General features: G+C 42.1%; 1 protein-coding gene across 2 annotated transcripts in view; it reads left to right on the top strand.

Moving 5' to 3' along the window:
* Positions 1-21,699, top strand: part of plxna4 (plexin A4) — a 202,164-nt gene that overhangs the window by 141,419 nt on the left and 39,046 nt on the right. For both annotated transcript variants that reach the window (XM_047336137.1, XM_035621547.2), the window contains exons 6-12: positions 4,713-4,836; positions 8,500-8,653; positions 10,854-10,953; positions 11,211-11,325; positions 18,187-18,387; positions 19,185-19,281; positions 20,839-21,029. In XM_047336137.1, coding sequence (XP_047192093.1) covers positions 4,713-4,836; positions 8,500-8,653; positions 10,854-10,953; positions 11,211-11,325; positions 18,187-18,387; positions 19,185-19,281; positions 20,839-21,029 — 982 coding nt within the window. The remainder of the gene's footprint in view (positions 1-4,712; positions 4,837-8,499; positions 8,654-10,853; positions 10,954-11,210; positions 11,326-18,186; positions 18,388-19,184; positions 19,282-20,838; positions 21,030-21,699) is intronic.

Genomic DNA, 21,699 nt, shown 5'->3' with positions numbered 1-21,699 from the left:
GTGCCCCATTGATACTCGACTAGCTTCAACCACGAGGGATCAGGACTGAAATTAAATTATGTTCCCATGCATTGAAAATCCCAAACAAGGCCTGTGTGTTTGATACTGACTTTGGTCATTATGTTTAGTTTTTGTTGCGATAACACTACATTGCACTTAATGATGAATTTAATAACTCTCTAAAGTTTATGATGGTATTATTCTGTTTGTCCCAGTTCTTTCAGTAGATTTTGTCTCATTTTGCAGTGCATGTGTCATTATAGAGGTGCACATTTCAAACCCAAACTATGAATCAGAGAATAAATGGCTATCAGTGTGGTTCATCTTTAAAGTTAAGCCATTTTTTTTGAAGATAGGCATGTGTATGTTACAGGGACAACAGTGAATTAGACTTGATTTTATCGAATAATCTTACCACTGATTAGGGGAATTTTGTGCACATGCTGCAGAGAACCGTAGGATCATATTGTATTCTAAGCATTATAGTCAATTTAATCATCTACAGGGCTAAATGATCAATATCGTGCAATGAATATTATCTACAAGACCATCTAGCTTTGAATGGCCATGAAAGCCTCATCAGCAACAATCGCAGGGGCTAAAACTCCGTCTCTGCCCTCTCCTCAGTCTCACTCTAATTATGTCACCTTATCAAAGGCTGGGAGAAACAAGAGTGCAGATTAGTTTCCATTCAGGGCCAATCTAATCCTTTCAGCTCGCGCTCTCATCATGTGTCATTGTCAGTCTGTCATCCAGCTCTGCACAACAGCCGTGTTTACCAACCAAATGAAGAAACGTCGGACATCTGACTCTCCACAAGGAAGATGGGCTTTTTATGATGATTCGATAACTAAATTGCTTTGATTTCTGTGTTTCTCTCAATGGTCCGTTGTTTGATGTTTACAAAGGGTGGGACTGTTTCATATTGTTTCTTTCAGGGTCTGTCTGGATAGTAATTGAAAACAATTATCCAGTGCTTTGCTTTGATAATGCCCGCCACTTACATCAGCTAAACCATGTAGGGTATTATCTTCAATATCCTTTCGCTGAAGCACCAAATCAGCCAGAGCAGCTACATAAATTCCCCTTCACAGTCGCGTGGACGATTAAGTTAATTTCAAATCAATACGTGTACATGTCCTTCACCTTGGTGAGACATTCAGTCAGGATACAAGACCATTTACTAACGACAAATGCACATCTCTTAGCTCGTGTCATCCAACAGCTTTTCAGTAGGGTTTTCTTAACAATGAAACTGTGCAAGTATTTTTGGATTAAGAATGTTTTGCGTCTGTGGAAATGTGCAAAGTCCAGATTCCAAAACACCACACAATAGTCCATCCTCCTCCACCAACAACTCTATGGCCCTGGATAGGTTCATTCAAGACCATTGTTTTCACTGGAATACCCCGTGTTTTGTCGGTGTAGTCGTGTGTGACCGCACTCGTCACTGTGTCATGGAAGTAGGCTCATTGAATTGAATGACAAAAGCCTGCTTCTTTTTTTTTCTGCAGTGGGGATGTTGCCCATCCCTCAGGGAGGGTAGACAGATGAAAAGAAGAGAAAAATCTTACCCGCATGGTCCATGTCTGGGATGTGAAAGCTAATCATTCGACCTGTTGGCTATTTTATCCTCCCCAGCAAATCTATGACCTTCTGACTCTGACAACAAGATGAAACTTATGGTCCCTGCAGGGCTGTGTGACACTTCCGCGGATAGACACAGGCCGTCCACATACTTGCACAAACCCTTGCACTATAGCACCTTTATTTATGACCAATATGACATGCAACTATCAAGATGGGATATAAGGCAGAAATACATTACTGGCAATCACCAGGTAATCAAATTTGATTACAGTCCTTGTCCAATGCCTTATCTTTCCAGTTTAAAGCAGTATCATAGCTGTTACAAAAAGGTGGACTTGAGAAATGTCACCTGATCAAAAACTGCACTTACCAAGAGGAACTATGGTGTCTAAATTGAATGCAACAAGCACGTATAAACAACACAAGACTGGAATCAAAATGAATACCATCCTATAACCACATTGTCAACGATGAGTAGTAGAGTAATATTGAGAAATTATGTTCACGACTGACCATTTTTAATTGGTTATTTGCTATTTCTGGTTTAATGTAATCTAAAGCAAACAGCGTGCCTTTCTCATTTATTGTCAGTTGAATATTCTTTTTTTTTGTCATCAGTGTCTGTTTTGTCCCCTATGTTATCACTTTATTAATTTCTTATTATACTGCTCTCAACATTCATCAGGATCAATGAATTGTAATGTAGCTGTCTAAAAAATATTGCACGGAACACCAATTAGATGTGTGGGTGAGCGAGAGAGAGATTTATAAATTGATCAAATAGTATAAACCTCTATTAACCCATTTAATATTTGCTTGTAATGATTCACTCAGTCATAATGGTGATTCACTTACAGAGGCCGTGCTAGTAAGTTAAATTTCCCTTTCTGTAAACACACGTGCATATGCACCATATTTCTCTAGATTTCTAGTTATTAGTTGATGTTATGACTCAACGCAGAGGTTGATTGATACACATATTTTGCATATTAGTGTACGGATTAAATGAACACACGTAGTATCCTAAGAAAGGTTTCTATTGATTAATTGATTCTTTGTGAGGTTTCACAGCGGGGATGCTGGGCTGTTCCGCCCCGTTGTTTGCCTGTGAACAAGTAAACAATGTGCATTGATGTATGACTCAATAGAAGCAGAAAATGCTGTTGTGAAGAAGTAAAATGGGAGACTCGTGTTAAGCGAATGGCAACAGTAAAACAAAATCTTTCTATCGTACAAAAGATCTGCCTGTTCTACTTCCCCCTGGGTGCTCGGGCAAAAGAATTCCCTGGGGGCTCGCACACCTATTATTAGTTCCAGCAGGGCTACAACAAGTGGCAAGTGAGAAGAGGGGAGTTTGGTTGTGCTGGGTTGAATGGTTTTATCTGTTAAGTATCAATTTGGGGAGTGTAAAATATTTAGTAAGATTGTAGTTTTTGGTAATGGTTTTATCTGAATATTTATTCTGTGTATAAATAGTGAATATGGATATGAGTGTCCGATGTTGTAAATGGTCTGTGCCAATCAATTGTTGGGAAGACACGCTTATTTAAGTCAGTCTGTTTGTTCACGGGGACGCGTTATGCGGATCTATCGTGTACGCTTCTTACTTACTTGGCCCACTTAGTATTTTGATGCTGTAACATCACCCGCAACTGCTGCTGCTCCTTTGACTTCTCAAGCAGGGCCACAATTTATATATATTTGTAGGTTTATGTGTGCAGTTCTGGGATTTCTGTGTGGGTTGTTTGCCTGCCGGTATTTATACGATGCAGTCTTATTAAATCAGGGCTAGAAAAGGAGGAACAGACAGGAGTGATGGAGAAGCACAAAGGAACCCGAAGCGATTAAACCCCTACTCAAACCAGCTTAGCGGGGAAAGCTTCACAGAGAGCCAACAATGGTTGCCTTCCTTTAAATCTAGCTTCTCTTTTGCTTCCCTTTCTTTGCACTCTTTACCTCTCCCCCTGTTCTCTCCCTTTCGGAAAAAGATTATTCCTTTCTTTTGCTTTATGTCTGCCTTCTTTGCGGCATGTTAGGCTGCTTAACTTTACAATACGTATGTCAGGTCAAAACCCGACCTCCCTCAATCTTTCCAATTCAGGATAAAAAGCTTCGTGCTGCATAAGGTGTTACTGTATCTCAGAAGTCAAGCGCCTCGAAAGTCTTTCTCTCATTCGCTCATTGCGTCCTCCTCCTTTCTTTTCATTCTTTCATTTCTCTCAAGGAGTTTGAAGGCATTCTCGGGATTTGCCTGGCTGCTAATTGCACCGCAAGTTTTGGTCCAAATCAATAGGGGATTAAACTTGGAATAAGTTTACGAGGGGATTAGATGAGAGGAAGAGTGTGTGGGTGTGGGTGTTTCGAGAAGAATAGAGGGTTGAGGTTGTATCACAGTTTAGGTTGGTTTATATCTTCACAGAATTTCTCGAAGGACACACTTTAATCAACAGTTTCATCAGTGTATTGTCAGCCGTGGTAATATATAACTTCTAAACTCTGCAAGAGTTTGGTGGGAATGAATTGCAGCTCTTATACCCTCCTCACCTACGGGCCCGTTAGATGTTCAGACTTTTTGGAAATACCCTGCAGTATATCAAGGGATAGTGTTTGGAACAGGAGCCATAAGCTACTTACAACACAAAGGGTCCAGCCCTACAACTTCCCAGAACCCTGTAATGGACTGAATTAGACCACCTGGTTTGGCTTTAAGAGGGGAAAAAAAATCCATCCCTGCCCCCCTCCAAAATATCCACATATCCACCTGCACTTGGCATTGCCCATGAATTCCAGTCATTAAGACAGCTTTTCAAAGACGGGGCCTGTCTCTTTCCCCGGCGGACCAGATCCACTTCCACATATAGAGCAACCATTGTTTTTAATGCACACTGCTCCCATCCCCTTGAGACCAGGTTTCAATTCACCGACCACAGTAGCCCGTGCACCACCACAGAGGAAATATGATAAATGTGTCTATCTTCGTCTGTCAGGAGGCAGCGGGACATTGTCTTTTTCCCAAGTGCCAACAGGTGGAAAGGGTTAAGCCCAGGTCAGGTTACTGTGTGCATGCGTATGTGAATTTGTAATCCTCAAATAATACCCATTCTCTTGTGTTTTTTTTCCAGGTGCGCCAGAAAGGAGAAATGTGAGCGTTCATCGGAGCCCCGGCGCTTTGCATCGGACATCAAGCAGTGTGTGCGTCTCAGTGTCCACCCAAACAACATCTCAGTGTCCCAGTTTAGTGTCACGGTGAGTGGATAGAAACACACTACTCGTGTATACAACAAAAAAAATCTGTGTCCTACAGGTTTGTATAGATTCAGGCTGTTGGCCTTATCATAAATTCTGCCTTATTCGGAACATCTGTAACCTGCTTTACAGATGTTCTGAAATAGATACTAGTTGGCTTTAACTCACAGCTTTATTACTGTACTTCTTTGTGCCATGTGGAGGATAAAATGTGACAATCTGAATTCAAGTAATTGGATATATTTTTCTCTCGATAAGGAAGAAACACTTGGAGCAAACATTGGTTTTAGAGGAGCCTTCCTTGCTGTGAGGATTGCTCAATGTAATGCTTGTGAGAAAATCACGTCTGGCATATTGACAATATTACACACTCAAGCATCATTCGTAGTGCGATGTAATTATGTTTCAGATACTGATTAGAAGCCAGTGTTAACTCTCTAATCTTGCTTTACATTATTGTACCGCCTGCCAACATGCGTCCTACAAATCCTGACCTCGCTACTTACAGTCATGTTCTGTGAAACACTCTCCCAACAAATGTCAACAATCATTAACAGCTCACATTTTAGCTCAGCTGCGTTCATTGTGATTGTTGGCAGCTAAATGCGACACTTTCCCCCCTGGACATCTCATTGTAATACAGCTGCCAGACTTAAAGTGCCTGGATTGTTTATGATTGTTGAAGGGTATTGATTCATGTGCAAGGACCTGTTGATCCACTGCAACAAAAATATCTCTCTGCAAGAATTGGAGTAACACTCTATGTTGCTTTATGCTTGTGCTTCCTTTGAATCAAATGAATCCAATATGGACCTGTGGCTTTTTCTTCACTTGCGTCTTTTCTGATTTGATGATCATTTTTCACTGGGCCTGGGTCACATTTCAATTTCCATTTCCTTTTTAATGGTGGTTTGGAAATTGAATCTCAAAGTGCATCAATATTCAATATTATTTTCCATGGTCGAGCCTGAATGACTATTTCTCCATCCGTGTTGCTCCGAGGGGTCACGAGGTAGTGATTTTTTTTTTGGAGACAAACCTCTGCATCACTGTAATGATATTCATGGGGTGTGTGTTTGTGTGTCTGTGTGTGTTATGTTGCTCAAGCCTGAGCCTTTGGAGAGTGTTTAACCTTTTCCCGCAAGCAGGCTTTACCCAAAGGCTGTGCCACAGATCACCCATCCAACTGATTGCAGGGCAGAGGCTTCTGCCAGACAGACAGGGGCTCCTACTTAACCTTTGTGTTATTAAATATTTGTTTGCCCTGATAAGCCAAGGCTTTCTCACGAGAAACAGAGTCACTCACTGCTGAAATCAGAGCATTTCAAAGGAAAAAATCCTACTTTTTCTTTGATTTGTATTCTCTCAGGTTGTTCTGTTCTTTATGAAAAGTTTATTTTGTTATGCTTAATGTTGATGTTTTTCATAAAGCATCTTTTCATTTCAAAAGCTTCAACAGCTCCAAACACAAATAAAAATGTGACTGAATTACAATTATAATTGATTAATCTATTCATTTATAAGGATTCATACCTTACAATAAAATGTCAAAGTAAGTACAATACGAGCAGGGACATTTGTAAGCAGATTTTGTGACTTTGCAATACTCAATGTTAGAGAATATGAAGTTTGAGTGAAATGTTTTCTTTCACCTGTCTTTTTTGTGGCTTCTGAATAATTCTCTTTGCAGCTATTTTTCTTTATCATGGCAACATGAACAGCCCATCATTATATCTCCTCAGCATGAGACAAGGTGTTTTATTTCGGAGGCGCGCGTATGTGTGGCGGATATTTCTGTTAACACGAGTAGGTTATTTTCATATTTATTCAGCCCTGCTGTGACTAGGCTTGGCCGTGACGACTCTTAATGCAATTGAGGAAACTCAAGATCTGGCTGCATTCCCTGCTCAAAAGGAAAAATAAATTGAAGAGGGAGAAGAAGGTGGTGAGAGGTACTGTAGAGAGAGCAACGAATGAGAGGAGCCGATGTGTTGGAGATAGACGCCTGGTCATGCACTGTCCATCTTATGTGGGAAGCTCTGTATCCGTTCTCATCCGCGCTGCCTTCTTTTCATTAAACAGCAATATAAAAACAGTGCGGGTCAGCCCTTTTCTGGCGCTGAGGCAGCTTTCAGCTTCACATCACAAGTGTACTATGGACTGCGCTTCAAATCAATGCCCAGACCAAGGCCCGCTGTAGACACACTTTTCTATCAATATGTATATTTTGGTCTTGACCCCACTCCACCTGCAGTACCTCCCTCATCCTCTTTTTTTCTTCTTATTCAAGGACAGCGGGGTTTTTTACCCTCGGGGTCCACCTGAAGCCAGTTTTTTCTTAGGTGCAGAGAGCTAACGCAGCATTTTTGAATTAAGTGGGAAATTTTGCATTATATATTTCCCAGAGTCCTCTTTTCTCTCCCTGTCCAGCAGCTTTTATGTCTGCCCTTCTCTCATCTCCTCCATTCTTCACTGACTCATTTGTTCACCTTCCTTCCAGTTCTCTCCTCCTCTTGTCCTTACTCTCTTTTCAGCCATCTACATTCAATTGGCTTGTTCCATTTCTTCTAACTCCTCATCCCTCCACTTACAATGACTTTCTGCGTTTATCATTTCTTTCGCTCTCTTCCAAAATCACACTTTTTTTCCCCCTCAGAGAGCCAGGCAGTCAGGACATTGAGATTGAATGTGAAATCCATACAGCTCATTGATGCCACAAGGCATTATGGGAGGTGGTGAGAAAGATTGTAGCGCTTGTGCGTGTCAAATATGTGCTGCTAAGATGACACAGCTTTCAGTTTTTGAGTCGTCTTTTTGCGTCAGTGTTTTTGATGTTGTTAAGATGCATCTGATGCCTCATCAACTCAAGAGTGTGGCTCCTCTTGCCACTGACCATCCTGCAGACCGATCTTTATTCTGCACAGAACTTGCAGCTGTGCCTCGCATGAGTAATATTATGATCAAGTCGTATTTGAAGAACACACTGGCTCCAAAACCGATCTGAAGTGCTCACAGACGCTGGAGTCTTGGTAACATAATAACAGGTTGGGACACAGTTCAATCTCTGATCTTGAATGTGATGGACATTTTTGAGATGGTCAGTTTGTGATGAAAGAGGTCTCAGGAGACTCGGATGATATGTTAAGCGGAAGCGTTTCTTGATGCTTGATCGATAAATACTAAGAGAGATAAGGCGTACAAGTTAGAAAGCATCAATGTACCCCAATTCAGGCTGTATATAAACCATATGGTCCAATTATGTCTAACTCCATCACCCTTGAGACACAGAGACACTTGCTGTTTGTTTTGGCTGTCTACCTTATCATATCCATATACTACATGAGTAGGGTCTGTTCCACAACCCTGGTTGCTAAGGCAACAGCAATTGGGGGAATGAGCCAGCTTAACTCTTATCAGACTGGTAGAGACAGACAATTCACTACAGTGAACTATAGTAAATGACATGTCAGCGTGACCTGCGTGAGGAAAGAATGGCCTGATAAAACATTTAATAACAAAGGGGAAAAAACTACAGAAGTTCACAATGGTTCCCAGGTATAAAGAGCAGTTAGTTAGTTTTTATTATTCCTTGCATCGCAAAGAATGCAAAATACCAACTGGCTGTTTGAACACTTTTTTTTTTAAATATTTGTCTTTCTACAGTTGGTGTTGGAAGCCCATAATGTCCCAGAACTTTCTGCCGGTGTCAACTGCACCTTTGAGGACCTGGCTGAGATGAACGGCTTGGTGGAGGGAAACCGAATCAAGTGCTTTTCACCTGCTGAGAAGGAGATGCCACGCATTATTGTTGATAAAGGTGAGCACCTGGGGTAATATGGAGGAAGTCTACCGATAACCTGTTAAAATGTTACTGTGTAATATTAAGTACTATATATCATAATTGAAAGATTCCACAACATTTGACCACCTGTTGGATACAAACATACATGTCTATCTGGATGTTTTTCCTTCTGTCAGAAGCATGCTAGACCCAGGGCTAGTATGACATGGAATTTTGTTTTCTCATCGCCATCAGTAACTCAGCAGGCCTTGGAGCACTGCCCTAGGATATGTTTAGTAATTGAGTGAACATTAGTTATTAGTCTGCTGTGGGATTTATTTACCACCTTCCCTCAAAGTGGATATGTTCCAGAGGGAGTGATGGGACCCTAGTTAACCCCAGTGCAAAAAAGGAGAATATCAAGCTGCACAGCCAAGTGCTCTTACCACAGTTATGTGGCTAATGCGGAGCCTGGAGATTACACAGTCCCTGCAGACAATCTCACTGTTTCCACTGCTTTCAAGTGGCAAACAGCTATAACATTTCTGACTTTATTCATTCCTCAAGCAAAGAAGGGAAGATTGTCTTTTTTTTTTTCATTCCCCTGCTCCTCACTTCCCCTCTCCGTGGTTGGCTAAGCTTGGTCTAATTGAACCACGCTCCCATCTGGGAAGGCCTGTCCCCAGGCAAACAATCCTTCATTACCAACCCTCAATGTGTCCTCATGTTGAGATAATGAAGATGCCACCCTTCCATAGTCCCACAAAAAAAGAAACATTAATGAAAAGAGAAAATAGACGGAAAAAAAAAATGGTGATTCATCAATAATGCTCAAAATATACAAGGAATGTTCACTGATGGTTTTTAGAGCCCACCACTGCCAGTGTAATAAAATTGCATTCACACTTGTTTCCTATTTTCAAAAATATATTGTTATATATTGTTTAGATAATGGATTCAAAAGCTAAACAGTTAAGTCTTGATTAAAGTCATTTACATCATTTAGTGTAAACCCACATTAAACAGAAGAATTGAATACACATACACTTCCATGAACAAACACATGAAACCACTGCAATAAAAGTAATCCACAGAAGGGCAGCACACAGATGTACAGCTGACGGCGAGCCTTAGGGTGCATTGGGGAATTAAAAACATTTATTCAATATTTGCCATGTCAGTCATATGTAAAGCTGGTGATGCTGCAGTTATGCAAATATAGATGAGTAAATATGTACTCTGAGACACACATAAATTCAAAATCATTTGTTTTGTCTTTCTCCCACAACTATAAACACACACTTATATCCTTTTCCTGTGTCGGGAAGAGGAAAATATTTCACATTTTTGCCTATATTTGAACCTTTCATCCTCCATTTTTACTAGTCCTCATTAGTCGAAGCTTGGGGACTATAGATAGTGTTAGCAGGCTTCAAGGTAACATTTAGGTGGCCTAATTAGGACAGATCCGTTGTCAGCAGTGCTTTTACTGTGATTGATGAATGATTCCTTCTTTGTTAAAGAGATGGAGTGAGACACGGGGGAGAAGAAAGAGTCGCAGTGTGGAAGGGAGGGAAGAGTCCTGTGTGTGGAGATAGAGTGGTGATGAGAGAAAGGGAGGTGCAGAGGTAGAGAAGAGAGAGAGCAGCTAGATGTGTGGATGTGCTGTTGAATTAAACATGAATGCCTTCATTAGGGCCAGACAAAAGGACACACCAAATACAGATGAGGCGCAAGCTCGCACACTCACACACACACTTGCACAAAGACACACACACACAAACACACACATGGTTCTTGATTTATCTTCTTCCCCTTCTACCTTGTCAAAGACACTTTCAAAGACTTTTCCAGGGGAATATTTCCCATCCCAAGGGAAATGTGTGCCCGCCAACTTTTATTGTCTCTTGTAAGGCGAAAGGGATAGAGAGACTTAACCCAACAAACCCCTGCTACTCTCTCTCTCTCTTTTAGTCTCTTTTAAGAAAATACATTTAACACTGCAACAGGCTCAGCACCTGTGGCTCAAAGCAGTGAAATCATATTTTTCTTCTTTGGAAAATCTAATGTGACAAGACGTTGAAAAAGGATATGTGAACAATGAAATGAAACAATCCTCATACAAGCAGTGGTCCTCCCCTGTGTTTGTTTTAAAAGTTGAATATTGGGTTTTATAAATGAGTTTTTCTATTCTATTCTATAATCTATAATATTGATTATGATTTATTCTCTCTAGGTGACCACCAGATTGTGCAGCTCTTTCTCAAGTCCAAGGAGACAGGCCTGGCATTCGCAAATACCAGCTTTGTTTTCTACAACTGCAGCGTGCACAAGTCGTAAGTCTACATCTGCTTATGCGTTTCAGTGGAATTTACATTTCTCATGTGGAATGCAGTAGTAAGTATGCAACAGTTGTTGTCAGTTTGTGTCACTCTTTCTTTCTCAAGGTGGACTGCTCCAGCAGATAACTTGTCACAGTATCACTTCATATTGAATAAGAATAAAGACACTGATTGCTTAATTGTTGGAAATTGGCTGCAGTTCAGTATTATTTTCACAACACTGTCTTCTCTCTCCTCTTTTCTCCACACAGGTGTCTGTCATGTGTGAGTAGTCCCTACCAGTGCCACTGGTGTAAGTACAGACACGATTGTACCCACGACCCTCGCACATGCTCCTTCCAGGAGGGACGAGTCAAGAAGCCTGAGGTGAGCCCCAAGCCAAAGCTTGCTATGAAAGTCTTTTACTAGATTCACTTATTTCTTGTTCTTACATTGACTCCAGTTGTTCAGTTATCACCTCCTCTCATAGGTGCTAATAAGGGAGTGGAACCCTCGAGGTGTGTGGCATGTTCAGGAGGCCCCAAATTTCTAGTAGCACCTCTGCCTGCAGGCTCAAAGACAGTCAGACCGTGGCCCATTGAGAGCAGTTCCAAGAATCCCCATGGTTTTTAATGCTGACGAGCTCCAGACAGCCTTTTCGTTGTGGGCCAGCTAAGTAATAAAACGGTGAAATAAATTGAGGGGAAATGTTTGGCTACATGAGACTAATAGCTATCATTTTAGGTTTCACATGCAAAAAGAGTTGTGTTAAAAGGATTGAAGACACCTTTCAGCCGTTGAGCTTCCATCTGGCATGAGTCTCCTGGCATGTCCCGCTCTTGATTGCACATCAAAGGGCAGTGGAAGCTAATAAAACTGAGCCATTTCCTCTTGCCCATCCCTATTCCCTGCGACAGCTTAGTCTGTGTGAATTATCAATAGTATTGGCAGCCAGTTCTATTCCCGTCGAAGCAGAGCCCACTGTAATTAGGCTGCTCTGCTGCAGAGGACAAGCGCCTCACTGGATGGGGTACATTCAGTGAATGCCCCAAACCCGCCCACGTCCCTTCCTGTGAGAGAGGTCCCACTCTGATTTAGAGTCACTGCCACAGTGGCGGCCGTCAGAGCAGTGCTATGTGGTAATGAATGGTTTAGGTGCGTGTCTGTACATGTATATTGTACACAACATCTGGTATGTCTTTCTATCTACACGATTCTATGTAGTTCTATGTTTGTGCGTATTTGTGTGTTTACAGTTTTTTGCCCGCCTGCACCCTGCCAGTTCACGTAGTTTACAGGGGAGGGTTTTACAGGGAGTTAGTGGCCTATTAATCCTAGCCTGAGGTGAGCTATGATGAAGATCACTAGTGCTCATGTCTGCGGTGGCAGACGCTGCATGACAGTCAGGGACAAGCTTAGCCAGATTGCCTCCTTTGATGAGCAGTCTGTTCTCCATTGCGTTATTCCACCCGTGCTTCCCCTGAGCCATTCAACCTGCACAGACAATATTATTTTCTTTTACCACCATTTCATTATCCTTTTGAACCTTCTGCTTAGTCAGGCCCAAGCCTGAGTCTTTGCAAGTTTACTTTTTCAATTAACTCGGGCGATGGTGGTCAATATTGACTGAGGATAATAATGTGTGAATCCCCTCCTATTGTGTTGCTGACTAAAAGAACCCATAAATAAAGTGAGGGGGATTTGGTATTAGCACATTAATGACATCCCTGTTTTTTGACATGTTGTTTTTGAAATGGCAGGTGTTTTTCAGGCTTAATGACTTTTAATTTGCCTTTAATTAACCCGTCCAATCCAAGGTCATGCATTTGCTGCCAGGTTTTTGGTTACCATTTTGAATTAATGATTTAGACACACACACAAACAACCATTCATTGAATCATTCCCAAATTTCATGAAAGAAAACGTGTCAACTTTGCTTTATGAAATGGGATGCCCCCTTTCTGCGGGAGATGAATTTTGTGTACTATTACAATTAAGGGATTCCAGGCAGTGATCTGAATAATCCCTTAACACTATGCTAATGACTGAGGCCATGCAAATCTCCCTCCTGGTTGAGCTTGTTGTTAGTATGCATGGCAGGACAGAGTTAAAGCCAAGCCTGGGCGTACAGTGGGTGCCTTTTTATTCATGCCAGCAATGATATGGGCACCCGGATCACACGTTTGCCTGTTCCCCACATTAGCCAAGGCCACATCCCTGTTTGCCCTCCACACATCTCAAGGACTTAACCATTCTGCTGAGCCTCACGGACAAAAAAAAGGCATGCAGTTCCAATTGGTTACACTGAATAAATAGCCAAACGGGATTCCGGACCACTACTGTTGTGTTGAAGAAGTAACGAATAGGCCGTGCTTGTTTACCTGCATATGGGACACTTCTACCTCAGTCACACATACAGCAAATGAGGACACTTCTGTTCTCTTTCGAAATGATGAAAACCACAGAAGAAAATTTCACTTCTGCCTGTCTACAACAGAGCATGCTCACATCCTGATCTACCAAGCATATATCCTAACCTATTCAGGTGGCAGGACTATTCAAAGCACGCAAATATATAAATCTTACTAAATTTATATCACCTTCCCCAAGCACATATTACTGTTACTTCCTGTCTCTGCCGAGGTGATCGATGCCTGGGAGTTTATTAACCAGGAGCTTATTGATCAAGTGATCAATTTTATTTTATTAAAGAAGCTAAATGCCAGCAGTAATAGCTGTTAGTTGTCGGGATAAGCCAGGGATGGAAGGAAAAGGTGCTTTGGTTCGATTCATGGACAAATCAATGTCACACAAAGCCAATGACTGCTGAGGACCAGTGAGTATTTTACAAAGTGAAGAGAAAATGGATATGTCAAAATTTAGAAAGGAAATGACACAAAGTGAGAGACAAAATTTCTAAATGAAGACACCGAAAGAATACTGAGGAGTTTCATTATGCCACTTAAACTGCTCTGGCATAAGGATTGTTCTAATGGCGTGAAAATCACATCAATGTTTTAAAAAAAATGGACGATAAAAGGTCCAAACTTATTTTAGAGACTTACTGTGCTTATTTCATGGTATGATGGACTATTATTGACAATGCAGGTGAGTGAGAATATGGGAAAAGATATTCGGTAGGAAGGTGGTGAGGTGGGGATTGGACGGTGGGATGGGAGTAGCAGGGATGGGGGGGGGGAAACGGAGAGCAGGAGAGTGTCTTTGCCCGAGGCTCTGTAGGAGATGATAAAACAGAGGCCAGTTAAGGGAGCTCTTGGTAACCACAAGGTGTGTGTGTGTGTGTGTGTGTGTGTGTGTGTGTGTGTGTGTGTGTGTGTGTGTGTGTGTGTGTGTGTGTGTGTGTGTGTGTGTGTGTGTGTGTGTGTGTGTGTGTGTGTGTGTGTGTGTGTGTGTGTGTGTGGTTGAAAACTTAAGATCCTCCTCATCTTCACACCTCACACTGCTATAATTACGGGCCTGCCTCTCTCTTTCACTCTCGCCCTCCCTTGCTTGAAACTATGCCAAGGGCTTTTACATTCACAGCTCCCACTCTGCTTCCTGCTCACTGTCACTCTCCCCATCTCCACCCTTCACACCACCAACCAGCCTCTAATTATCAGATCTAAGTAGGTCCCCGAGAAGAAAAGAAGTCAGGAAAGAGAGGGGGGAGCGAGAATCAGTGAGAGGGAGTTGATAAGAGAAATAAGGAAAGGGTCAGCGAGCCAAGCAGGACGAACAACACTGGCTTGGTTTAGACGGAGAGATAAATGAAGGAGGAATAAAGCACGAGCATGAAGACGAATCAGAGATGAGGTCATAGAAAAAGAGTCTGTTATAGATAGATGGAAAACTGAGGATAATTATATAGGGGAAAAAGGAAAGGCGCCAACTTGTTTTTCAGAAGTTAGTGCTTATTATGTGGTTATGATGAGTCATGCTATCGACAGGTACTTCTCTCTTCCCAGTGCTTGAGTGCCAATCCTTGATTACGTGACTGTTGGACCGTCACTGAAGTTCACATCTTCCCACCCAAAGACATGTATAAGCCTCTCACCTACTACTGTACTTAGATCAGTTATCTATTCATTCAGCCGCGAGGAAAAACATTGTTGCTTAACACAAATACAAATGAAGTTACATAACTCCAAAGTTATCTACCGCTGCACATAGGTTTGGTAAAATGTGTCCAGGTTTTGACAAAGCCACTAAATCCTTGGCAGAATGTTTCTAGAAACAATTATCCTGTTACTCTAAATAATCCTCTCAAGAAGATGTCAGTAGGTTTCAGCTTTAAGTGTCAATGATCTGCATTCATTCTGAAATAATTTCAGGAACACGTTGAATTTCCTTCATGTAATGTATGACTTATATGAGCGCCACAAATCAATTTCACTCTGACCTCCTTGGTCTGAATTCAGCAGTCATCAGCGTGGTTGAGTGAAGAGTTGTAAATTTGAAGTTTTCTGTCCGTATGGTGTCACAGCGCGAGAGCATGTGCATATTTATGGGTTCATGCGGTGTGCGGTTTGTGTACACGTGTGGTGACTTCAAGTTGCCTCCTCTTTTATTTATCACACCTCGGAGGTCGAGAGGGTGGGGGGTAGCAATAAAAAAGGCACAGGCATTAGATCAGCTTAACGTTGACATGAATCTTAACAGGACACGGTGAGCATCACTGCCAACACCACCAGCATCAGTAGCCAACTAGGATACACACACACACGTGTTTGTCCACACCACTGGAAGCCCACTTTGCCTCAGGGCCGGCTGGCAACACTCATGGTGTATAATATGAGTGTGCATGTATACAATACTAACAAACAGAAAAACTGTGCTAAGTAGAAGAAAAAACAGGCTATTAAACACATTAAAGGCTTACATGTAGATTCCTCTCCACAGCATGAATTTTTCATTCTTGTTGAGGCAAATGAGGCATTAATTGTGCTTTATATATTTGGCTCTTTCCTATGTCACAAAATAAAAATGGTGAGAAAAAGATTCATTTAGATTTTACTGATTTAAGCAGACATGAGGAATTATAGGTGTGTGTGCGTATGCAATCTGTACAGTAGCTCTAAAAAAAAAAATCACTCTGTCAGTGTTGTAAAGACAATTGAAGGGTGTTAATGAAATGGTGAAATAGTGTGCATGTGTGTGCATGTAGTCCGCAGCTGTTTGAATTTGCATTTTGAAGTTTTCCATGACATGTTGTCACAGAAGCAGATGATGCAAATCATCCTGTCTGTCTTTGACTTGTGGCGTTTATCTTACACATGCAGTGCATTTCCAAGGCTGTAGTTCTTGAATGCGTTTGCATGCATTTAATAGTGCGCATACGCTCACATGCCAGTGTTTTAACCTTGAATCCGGTGATATGGTGAGTCTCGGGTTTCTGGTGTGTGTGTGTGTGTGTGTGTGTGTGTGTGTGTGTGTGTGTACGTGAACGTGTGTGTGTGCGTGCGTGCGTGCATGCAGTCCTATGACTCCATCACCATTGGCCACTATCAGTGCAGATCTGTGTGTCACCATGTTAAGTCATACCCCAGTGCTTCCTATGCCTTCATGTCCACAAACCAGATCAAATTTATTTTTATTGTCTCCATAGTTCCAGTGTATTTACTGGAAGAGGCGTGATTAAAAATGGACTGTATCTCTTTGCTTTCCCAATCATTTTCATTCTCCAAATACGACCCTTCGTTCTTAGGAAAATGAGATTTGGAAGAGCAAACACACGTGCACCACCTCTTCCTTCCTCCCCCCGACTGCACTCACTCACCCTGTGTGTCATTTATCTATAATGACTTTGTGAATAGTGTTACACAGCCCCCCCCCCCCCCCCCCCCCCTCACCACGCAGCCATCCAGTCAGTCACTCAGCCTAACCCAATCAAGTGGCTTTTAATGAACTTCAAACAAGTGTTATCACCCGGTTCAACGTGCGCTATGCTTCACTCCCCCCAGCACCATCCATGCAGGGGTTCACCTTATCTGCTCTCCTTCTTTTCACCCTCTTTGACATGCTAAGGCTCCTCCTGTCGCATACGCTCAATGTTTTTTTATTTTTTTCAGTCACTCTGTTCTTTTGTTGTTCCTCTCGCTCTCATTTCCGCCTATTTTGCTCTCGCTCTCATATCCACCACTCTTCAGCGAAAACATGAAACAGTTTGCAAAGTACTTAGGGAAGTGCTGTTCTCTATTTACTATCTTTACCCTCTCTTACCTCACTTATCACCTTTCCCTTCTGCTGGCCAGTCACTTTCCTGCCTCTGCCTTTTCTCCCTCCACTTGTCCTCTCTGTCCTCCTCTTCGACTTTGTTTTTGTTTTTCCATGTCCATCTCTGCCCCCTTCTCACCTGTCCTCCTCTCTCCTCTCCTCTTTTCAGGGAATTCATAGGTGCTCTATATTTAGCCAGCCACTTGCACCTGAATTGATTGGCTGTTAATTTTAGACCTACAATTGCTAAGTGACTCATCTCTCTCTCTTGCTCTCGGTATCTCTGTCATTCATTGTCACCCAAAAATACTGGACAAGCAGAAATCCACCTTATTTTGATCCATTAGTGACACATCAGCCAACCATACAAATAAAAAGTGAGAGATCACATTATCTCTGTATAACAGTCTGTTTCATTGTATCTTTCATTTTCCCTCCTGTGGATAATGACAGCAGAGCGCCCATCGAGCTGGCCCTTGAATGTGAGCAGGTCCTAGGACCGTCTCACCGACAGACAGCTGATCTCATCCCAGCAGGAGCTACCACATATAAAAGCCCTAAAACACTAAATAAAGAAGCACAAGCTCAAGTGGCTGTGTCCTTAAATTAAATTAATGTTGGTGGAGTAGTGTTCGGTGTCTGCTACCTGACGGGATAAATGATGAGAGTGCTGATGGCTCAGTGAGTTTACAAAACAGTCTGTCAGTCAGGTTTGAGGAATTAGCAATTAGCAACCATTCTCAGGGTCTCCACACAGATTAAAAATGTTAATCATTTTAATATCACTGTAACGTCAAAGATATCAACTGTTTAAAAAAAAAACATGTTTTCTTCCCAACACTTTAAAATGCAAAAAAAAGGGTTGTTTACTGTACTGTGCGTCTCACATGACAGGCTAACTGAACTTCTAACACCTCTGAACAATTTTAATTACTCAAAATGTGCATCTCTCCGAGTAACTGTCAACTAGTTCCAACTCTGCGTTAGACCCATGCACTGAGAGTAGTCAATATCTTTCATTTTCTTCTCTTCCAGGGGTGTCCCCAGTTGCTGCCTGCAGAGAGCATCCTGGTTCCAGTCAACGTGGTGAAGCCTATCACACTACGAGCAAAGAACCTCCCCCAGCCCCAGTCTGGCCAGAGGGGGTACGAGTGTCTGCTGACCATCCAGGGAAACGAGCACCGAGTTCCTGCCCTGCGCTTCAACAGCTCCTCAGTGCAGTGTCAAAACACATCGGTAAGGAGTGTGTGCGCGTATGTTTGAATGTGTCACTGCCACATACCAACACAATCTCCATAAAGATGCCCCGTCTCTATAAAGTTTACCTATGAAAGTGACCATTATACTTTTTTGATATCTGATACGCACAGACAGCCACATGCATTCACTGTCATTCCAGCTGAGGTAGTTTTTGTTCTATTAGATAGACACTGGGTGAAGAGCAAGGAGTCTTACTTTGTCTCTCCTCCATCCCTGCAATCAGGCTCCATTTACTGACTGAATAACGCATTGACAGCAATGAAAGACGAGCATGAAAAAGGCTTTGTGCTCGTCTTGATGCAAATCATGTGTTGATACAATAACATCTCATCTTCCTGTCTATCTTCATCACTCCGAGTGTGTGTCAGTGTCTGTGTGTAGGATTTGTGTGTGTATAATCACGGTACAATCCAAATATTGTAGTTTGATTGAGCAGTGAAGGAGGGGAAACTGTAATTTAGCGGAAAATTATGATTCTAGCATCAACCCTCCATGCTGCTGGTGTTAAAAAAACAAATAAAAAAAATAATCTCTTCTCTGAAAGCTCTCTGGTGTGTATAGTGTGTGATTGTGTATGTGTGTGTGTATTCATTGTTTGTACAGCCACCTGTTGATCATGTGTTTTGCATTCAGAGCAGTGTTGTGATACTGGAGGCTTTTGTACTTGGAGATAATAGACAGTTTAAAGTAGCTCGACAGCTTATTTTACTCTCTTTCACTCCTTATACTCTCTTCCCCATCTCTCCTTCTCTCTGTGGTTGCCATGGCGATAGTATTTCTATGATGGGATGGAGATGAGCAGTCTTCCCGTGGAGCTGACCGTCATCTGGAACGGAGATTTCAGCATTGACAACCCCGCCCACAACAAAGGTGAGCATGCATGCATGGAGGCGTGTATATACACGTGCATGCACACACAATAGACTTATATCTCCATATGAGCTTTCTTTGTTATTGCCTTCATACCACACACACACACTAAGTCGACATAGTCTCTGATAAACTCTCACTTGCACACACACACACACTTACACACAGTACAGCCGCTGCCTCCCCATTATTGCCCTTGGAGCCGGTTTCCATAGCAACAGGCGGGCGGTGTGCTGAGGTGCAGCATCCATCCCCTCATGTTGGTGTGTAGAGTGGTTAACTTTAACACATCCACTGTTACGCTTTACTCCTGTAGGTCTCTCTTTCCCCTACCTGTCTTTGTCTATTTCCATATGTCTGTCCTGCACTTCACTGTTGTTTGTCTCTCTGTCTTTTCCTAACTCCCTTCCCCCTCTTAAATAACCTTTTTTTTTCAGCTGTTCTCATCTTATTTGCTCTGTCAACACCTCTCACCCTTCATTTCATTTTTCTCATCTCAGCAATCCAGTGTTCTTTACTGGAAGACATGTCACAAGTGCAATATTGGCATAGATGCAGCTCAACAAAATAATGGTAATAAATAACCAATATATAATCAAAGCCAAAGGTGAATTTATAAACCTAACTAAGCAAAGATTTTGTTTATTATTCCTAGCTGGATTGGTGAGCAAACAAAGAGCTATACCAAGGGAAAACTCTGCTGACTTTTTATGCATTCAGCATTCAGCTGCTGAGTTTCATTCAATTTGGCCACTGGCAGTTCAGCACGGTGAATGATCCATGCTGGGACAGGAAAACAGCCGCATGCTGGGGGTTGTAGTTCTCTGACTGGAAAACAACTCATTTTCACCAAAGGCAGTGGAGAAATGCATAGGAAGCAAATTGTTAAACTGTGGATGACATGCCAACATGACACTGTGCTGTAAGGCAAAGTTTGTACAGTGTTTGTGTGTGTGTTTGCAGTTGTGCGCATGTGTGTGTCTGAGTCAAATACATTGTACAAAACATATCCTTGAGCGTGAGTGTGGAATAAAAGAAGCAACAAAAGTCAAGAGAAAAAGAGGGAGATGCTTGAGCTGGAGAGTCCTTCTCTATCCTCCTCCTACCTTTGCCTGTGTAGGAAGAAGCTCCGAGGGCACAATTTGATGGACAGATCACACATTCATCTAATCTCAATTAAAAAGAAAATGGCTGGCCCGTTGCCATGGTAATAATATGTTAACTGCGTGGTGAGTGAGCGGAGGCAATAGTGTGTGCGACTTGGAGAGAGGAGGAATATATAGAGATGATGATGGATAGAGAGATAATGAGACAAAGATATCAACGAATATCTCCCTCTGAATGTTCAGTTTGTTGTTTGCATATTCAAACAGCGGATCAAAGACATTGAGATATTGAGATTGTAGTTTGTTGTGTGTTTTCAAAGTGTTTGTCCATCATTTTTAGATGTTAAAATAAATGTATAGGCATTTGCAGTTCTTTAATAATTCGTTCAAAAGGTTGCTCACTTGAGTTCTCTACTCTTTCTCCTTCTGCCATTACCTTCTTCTCTCTCAGTCCATCTGTACAAGTGTGACGCCCAGCGTGGAAGCTGTGGTCTATGTCTGAAGGCAGACCCACTGTTTGGCTGTGTTTGGTGTAAAGGCGAGAACCGCTGCACCCTCAAGCAACACTGCCCCCACCCTGAGAACCAGTGGCTGGAGCACAACGGCATCAACAGCAAGTGCACCCACCCACGGATCACACAGGTGAGACACAGTACATAGTTGTAGTACTAACATGGGCTGAGCAACGGCAACATTAATGCTAGTTGTTTTTTTATACATATATTTACTTCATGCCTTAATTACAGTGCAATGGAACATACTCCCCACCACTCAGACAATGTGGCAGTCAATCATTCAACATAATAGCAGAGGTTGAGTCACCACCAGCGATTCACACTGACAGATTTTGTGAGAACAATATATATCACACCTTCTGCTAAGTGCAGTCACATGTCTCACTAATCAAAAAGTTTCAGTATTAATTATACAGCAGTCACGTGGATAGGCATTTTATATGTTGTGAAACTGTGGCTGGGACAGAGGTTATTTCTCACAGAATCTATGCCTCTCTCACTTTCAGTGTAGTAACATTTAGATCTTTGTAAGACCTAGAAATCAATCATCCCGTTCTTGCTTGTTATCAATCAACTTAGCGCACATGTTCATGTAAACTCGCACTTAACCCAGCATGCTCCTGAAAACCATGAGGCAAACGACCTGATGGGAGGGATAAGGTGAGATGAAGGATTAGAGGATACAAAGAAAAGATGCCAGATGAAGAGAGAGGAGGATGGATTTGGTTTACATGACCGAGTTTGATACGTATGGGTAGGCTGAGCCGGAGGCTGAAGGGTTGGAAGAAGACCACCCT

This window comes from Scophthalmus maximus, chromosome 12, assembly GCF_022379125.1.
Source record: "Scophthalmus maximus strain ysfricsl-2021 chromosome 12, ASM2237912v1, whole genome shotgun sequence".
Taxonomy (NCBI): Eukaryota; Metazoa; Chordata; class Actinopteri; order Pleuronectiformes; family Scophthalmidae; genus Scophthalmus; species Scophthalmus maximus.
The sequence above is the reverse complement of the archived record's forward strand: the minus strand, read 5'-3'. Positions and strand labels throughout refer to the sequence as shown.